Here is a 6,444-nt window from a genome sequence, read left to right as displayed (position 1 = left end):
AACGACCTAAACTGCCGGCCTCGGTCTGCGGCTCGATATTGTACCGTAAAACTACTGGGATAGACCAAACAGACCCAACCTGCTGCCGTACAGCGTAGGGCACCCCGACGTGCTGTCAAGCTGTGCGTGCGATACGTAACTACAGCCGAAACGTTCCATCGTAACGTCAGTTTGAAACAGTGTTGCTATTGCATTCAGCATAAAGCAAGACGCGGAATCTATCTTCACGAGTGGGAACTCCCACGCTGAATAATAAGGTCGGTTTATAACGTCTCCAGTTAAATCTACTGGCAGCATCCTTTCTGAGGTTTCCTATTACCAGTATAAACACTGCTGCCAGTAGTGCAACACCATCAGGGCTGAAGAAAGAGAGATACTTACTGTATTGACTTTAGTATAGAAAGTGAAATGGGTGGTTATATTAGGAATATGTTTTGTGCAGCTACAGTCAGCGTCGGAATCAGCTGCCTTAGTGCCAGTAAAAAACCTACTGGTAGTAACATCTGTCTTTATTATAACGTCAGCCGTGACAATGACATTCGGGCTACACTGTCTTTTAATGCATCGACAGTGAAAGTACCAGAAACTATTGCATATGTCGTGCTACCTAATTTATTCTAAGAGTAAAATTTAAAAAATGCTACTATTAACAGAATGGAACAGTATTTGTGTATTCTGGAATTCTGTGCCACACTGTACTGCTATCTGATTGGATTTCATCCAAACACTCCAAACATCTCTCTCTCTCTCTCTCTCTCTCTCTCTCTCTCTCTCTCTCTCTCTCTCTCTCTCTCTCTCTCTCTCTCTCTCTCTCTCTCTCTCTCTCTCTCTCTCTCTCCATTCGTTGTTCAGGATGGCCGCTCCGACCCTATTGGTCCTCTTCGGCAGTCAGACCGGGACAGCTCAGGACACGGCCGAGCGGATTGGACGACAGGCACAGAGGAGGCGGTTCCATGTCAGGGTTGAGGCTCTTGACAGCTACAATGTGGTCAGTGTTGGGGTGGGGCTACGCTAGTACTGTAAGCAGCCATCATCATAACTTCCATGAATTACAGTACTGCTGATGGATATACAAAAGAGCTCTGATGGCAGTGTGGGTTTAAACACGGTGTGCGTGTGTGCGTGCGTGCGTGTTACCCTCAGCGGTCCAGCCCTCACCCCCCTCTCTCTCTCTCTCTCTCTGCAGGTCAGCCTGATCTCCGAGCCCCTGGTGGTGTTTGTCTGCTCGACCACAGGCCAGGGGGACCCTCCTGATAACATGAAGGTACGTCAGGGAAGGCAAACCCACAGTGCGGTCGGGCTGCGGCTTTTCAGATGCAGTTCTTAATTCTTTCAATCAGCCCCTTCCATTGCTGTCACGGTTTGGGCTCGTCACTATCGGGCCCTTTCTGCGTGTGTCTCTTATTCCCTTCTTTCCCAGTTCTGTTCACTGTGTTGTCTGAGCGTGCCCAGTGCTGTATCCAGCCCCATCCCCAGCTCTGTATTCCGTTCCCTGCAGAGTTTCTGGCGGTTCCTGTTCCGGAAGTCTCTCCCGGCCGGGTCACTCTGTCGCCTGGACTGCGCTGTGCTGGGGCTGGGGGACTCCTCCTACCCCAGGTAGGGGCAGAGTTTCAATGGGGCTATTAAGCAGGGGCAGTAGCAGGGAGGGGTATAGAGGCTGGGACTAACACATATAGGGTTATATAGAGTTCTAAACCTACACACCCCTCCCCGGGAGATCAGGGTCAACACCTATAGAATTGAAAAGGGTATCATTTAACCCGATGCGGGGTACAGAAAACCCCCAGTAAAGAAATACCTGTCTGTGTATTTGCAGTGTTTGTTTGTGTGTTTTATTTATATATTTATTTTTGGATTTCAGGTTTAACTTTGTGGCCAAGAAGCTCCACAAGCGTCTGATCCAGCTGGGAGCAAACCCCCTGCTGCCAGTGGGACTGGGGGACGAGCAGCATGACCTGGGGTAAAGAGCTGGGGCAGAGGGGCACCAGACACGGGGTAATACTGTAATGACCTGAAAGAGTCATAAAGATGAACATATATACTGTGTATATATATATATACACAGTATCTAGACTCTTCAGTATCTGTGTGCTCACCAATCACCTCGCCAGTTATATTCCTGTGGGACTGTGTCTCCAGACAGGATGCTGTGATTGACCCCTGGCTCAGTGCATTCTGGGAGAGGTCCCTGGAGCTCTACCCCTTGCCCCCCGGAGTGAGCGTGCTCAGTGAGGACGTCCTGTGAGTACTGGGAGATGTTTCGTGGCTGTCGGACCTTTTAGAAAATGAAAAAAACGAGGAATGTTCGTCTGCATTTCGAAACAAAAAAAACGATTGTGATCCAGTTACTGGTTTGCACCCAGCATCGCTCTGAATCTCTCTCTATCTTTTTGTTTTTGCTCCACAGACTGCCCTCCAGGTACGAGCTTCACTTCCTGGATGATGTCACAAACGGGCTGTCGCTGGAACCACCTGACCGGGACACGCCCCTCTCAGCCCCGCCCTCTCAGCTCCACCCTTTTCTGGCGCGGATGGTGTCCAATCAGAGAGTGACGCACTCCTCTCACTTTCAGGACGTGCGGCTCATAGACTTTGACATCACCGGCTCCCAGATCCAGTAGGTGCCACCCGGGACTCCCATGGATAGCGCTCGGAGCCGCTCCGCGTTTTACAGTGCGCTGGATCAGACTCGGAGCTGAAAGAGCAAGTCGAATAACGTTTTCATTTGGTTTCCTGTGTGCTTAATGAGCATTTTACAGGGCGCTGTATAGTACAGAGCAGAATGGTGTTCCGATTCTGTTCCGATCTCATTCCGATTCTGTTCCGATCGCGTGTTCTGTGTTCCGGGGTTGCAGGTTCTCAGCGGGGGACGTGGTGATGATTCAGCCCCAGAATTCCCCAGAGGACGTGGATCAGTTCTGCCAGCTCCTGCACCTCGACCCAGATCGATTCTTCACCCTCACACCCAGAGACAACGGTACAGCAGCTCCCAGCTGTGAGAGTGTGAGTGTGAGTGTCTGTGTGCCTGGCCTTGTTGAGCGCATCGCATATGAGAAAATCCACCAGTAATTGTAAAGGATTTGACAGCATGGCCGTGCATCTTATCCTGTGATGTCTCTTATTAGACCCCCTGCACAGGACGCATTGACTTGCAGTGCAGGTCACTGGGAGTGAGTGTTGAGTGAGGTGCAGTGCAGTGTGTGTCAGTGAATCTCGTCTCTTCTCTGCTCCAGCCCCGGTCCCAGCCCGGCTGCCCCAGCCCTGCTCGGTGCGCTTCCTGCTGGAGCGTTTCCTGGATATCTCCAGCGTGCCGAAGCGCTCCTTCTTCGAGCTGCTCGGGGGCTTCGCCACCAACGAGCTGGAGAGGGAGAAGCTGAGGGAGCTGAGCTCCGCGCAGGGCCAGGAGGATCTGCACAGCTACTGCACCCGGCCCAGGCGCACGGCCCTGGAGGTGAGCCTCCGGCTCTGCAGATGGGGATGTGAACAGTTTATAGAGTTTAAACGTTTCAGCCTGTCATGCATGGGGACGGATAAAAAGATAACTCCCATCTAGTCTTCATATGGAATGCATGCTGACCTCATATGAGGATGCCATCTGCTTTAAGGTTATGGGTTCTAGAGTGTCTACACGTTCTAGTGACCAGTGCGTCTAAAGGTTCTAGGGTACCTCGGTTCTGATTTTGCGATCTGAGTTTGGGGTCTGTGTCTCAGTACGAGCACGGACAGAGAGAGAGGGTCCAGGTTTTGAGATCTCTTCTGCAGTGACGGTGTTGTGTGTGTGTGTTTCCTTGCAGGTCCTCAGTGATTTCCCTCACACCACGACAGCTCTGTCGATAGAGTATCTCCTGGACCTTTTCCCTGAAATCAAGCCTCGGTCCTTCTCCATTGCTTCCTCGCTGCAGGTAAGACCCGGGGGAAAATACACACTGACCCTCCTTGAGTTTGAGCCAGTGTGATTGCACCAGTCTATGATCAGAGAGATCAGTGAAACAAGCCTGCGGTCGCGATTTGAGATCACTGCAGAGCCACGCTGTTCTCTTTCAGGTCCACCCGGGGCGCATACAGATCCTGCTGGCCATCGTGATGTTTAAAACACGAATTCACAGACCGAGGCGGGGCCTCTGCTCCACGTGGCTAGCCTCCCAGGATCCAGAGCAGGGTAAGGGCTGGCACGGGAACCGTGCAATCATTTAACATGCACAGGGATGGAAACGAGACTCCCGTTGCACAGCAGTTTGCTCCATTCCTGGTTTTACACACCTGGGCTTGTTACCGACACGCACTGTGGCTGATCAGGCTCGGAGTAAAGTCTGGAACGGGTGAAACTGCTATGCGATAGGAGTCCTGTATCAGCTCTGTGTGTGAGCCAGGCAGTGCATTTCCTCCCTGACCGCGGACTGTTCCACGCGCAGGTGTGGTGAGGGTCCCTCTGTGGGTGAAGAAGGGAGGGCTGAAGTTCCCCACCGACCAAGACACCCCCGTTATCATGGTGGGACCCGGCACTGGAGTGGCCCCCTTCAGGGCAGCTATTCAAGAGCGGGTTTCGCAGGGCAGGAGAGGTGAGACAGCGGAGAACGAGAGCGACTGCGTTACTGCATGCCAGAAACCGGCCATGTTTGTGCAAAGAAGCTTATTAACACAGTAATCTAGGGGGCAGGAAAAATGAATGTTTGAACATGAATTCCACCATCCATGGCCTTTCATCACATCACATTATATAATTCATATAATTCGTTTTAATTTCTTATTTCATTATTGCTTTTACACGTAAAGAACAAACATATTCATCTTACTACTTGTAACAGGGATGGGAAGTAAGACTCCTATTGCATAGCAGTTTCAACCATTCCAGGTTTTCATATGAGCTTGATTATTGTACAGGTAACAAGCTCAGGCGTGTCTTATTAAACTCCTCGTAAAACCAGGAATGGATCAAACTGCTATGCAACATCCCTGACTGTACAAGGAGATGTGAGCTTAATCGTAAGCCGCATGTATTGCATGTGACAGCTCAGTACAATGGTTAGGTAAAGCGAGCTGGTCTCTCTCTCTCTCAGGGAACTACCTGTTCTTCGGGTGTCGTCAGGAGTCCATGGATTTCTGTTGCCGCTCGGAGTGGGAGAAGCTAGTGAGGGCGGGGTCTCTGACTCTCTTCACAGCGTTCTCGAGGGACCAGGTCAGTGTGACGCTGAAAAACGCTAATCGCATGGCTAACCAGAGAAAGATAAACCAGACATCTAATCAGAGACGCAAAAGCAAAGCACATTTATCCTGCTGAAAAAGAGCAAGCGTGGTCAACGTCAGGGGTGTGCAGGAACGGGGTCCCTGTACTCGCTGTTCTCTTCCAGTCGCTAATTGCCGTTGACAGGCACTCCGTTGTAAAGGTGAGGGAGGACAGCTTTTCTTTTTTTGAAATGTGTGTAATTGACTCTCTCCTGACTGCAGGAGGACAAGGTGTACGTGCAGCACCACGTCAGGGAGCACGGACGCCTGCTGTGGGACCTCATTGTGAACGAGAAGGCTCATTTCTACATCGCAGGGTGAGTCTGCTATCCACCCGCACGCTGCAGAGCACACCGCCGTCTGTCTGTGGAAACACAAAGCACGATCCGTTCCTTTGCAATGCAAATTCAATTAAAAGATGACCTGGTGTGTTTCAGCAACGCAAAGCAGATGCCAGCTGCCGTCACGGACGCCCTGAAGTCTGTGTTTGAGTCGGAGGGCCGGCTCTCAGCCGCGGAGTCCGAGGAGCTGCTGGCTGAACTGGAGAGACTGGGCCGCTTCCAGTCTGAGACCTGGTCCTGAACTGGAGAGACTGGGCCGCTTCCAGTCTGAGACCTGGTCCTGAACTGGAGAGACTGGGCCGCTTCCAGTCTGAGACCTGGTCCTGAACTGGAGAGACTGGGTCAGTGCAACCGAGTGAGCAGCATGTGAACATTGAAGACTTCATTTCTTAAACACTTTTAGGTGTGTTTTTTTCAAGGGAAAGTAGTGTTAATTCCTAGATGTGGAAAATATACCAGTGGGTTCCTCTGTACCAACCAGTATGCCAAAAACATTGATTTGATTTGTATTATAATGAATATCCGTAATGTTTGATTACTATGGTGACTGTTTGACCCCTGCATTTGTACTGTATTGTACAGTGTGTGTTACCCAGTGCAGGGATGGATGAAGCCTGTGTGTGAGTGTCAGGGGAAGGGAGAGAGACATGTTTCAGTGATATCTGGGAGCTCCTGTTGCATTAACAAGACTACGTTTCCAAGATAATGTTCCCTGCAACTACCTTGTCTATTCCTTAGCAGTTTCATAAAACATCTCTCAAATAAAGAACAATACAACTAAACTCTGAATATGTGTGTGTGTAAAAAAAAAAAAAAAAAAAAAAAAAAAGCTGAATACAATATTAGAATAACTGACAGCAATACATACAGTGCACCACAA

General features: G+C 50.3%; 1 protein-coding gene across 2 annotated transcripts; it reads left to right on the top strand.

The window, feature by feature from the left end:
• The first annotated feature begins 107 nt into the window (after positions 1-107).
• Positions 108-6,346, top strand: LOC131702906 (NADPH-dependent diflavin oxidoreductase 1-like). Of its 2 annotated transcripts, XM_059005440.1 has the most exons (15): positions 109-257; positions 853-988; positions 1,187-1,264; positions 1,499-1,596; positions 1,862-1,960; positions 2,140-2,241; positions 2,408-2,617; positions 2,856-2,977; positions 3,234-3,451; positions 3,795-3,902; positions 4,045-4,159; positions 4,413-4,559; positions 5,058-5,176; positions 5,446-5,540; positions 5,661-6,346. In XM_059005440.1, exons 2-15 carry the CDS (start codon positions 854-856, stop codon positions 5,803-5,805), a joined length of 1,791 nt encoding a protein of 596 aa, XP_058861423.1. In that variant the 5' UTR covers positions 109-257; position 853; the 3' UTR covers positions 5,806-6,346. The 2 variants fall into 2 exon arrangements, with proteins under 2 accessions (XP_058861424.1, XP_058861423.1); XM_059005441.1 differs by lacking the exon at positions 5,058-5,176 and having other exon boundaries at positions 108-257.
• Positions 6,347-6,444: the final 98 nt, after the last annotated feature.

The sequence above is a fragment of the Acipenser ruthenus genome, chromosome 31 (assembly GCF_902713425.1).
Source record: "Acipenser ruthenus chromosome 31, fAciRut3.2 maternal haplotype, whole genome shotgun sequence".
Taxonomy (NCBI): Eukaryota; Metazoa; Chordata; class Actinopteri; order Acipenseriformes; family Acipenseridae; genus Acipenser; species Acipenser ruthenus.
The sequence above is the reverse complement of the archived record's forward strand: the minus strand, read 5'-3'. Positions and strand labels throughout refer to the sequence as shown.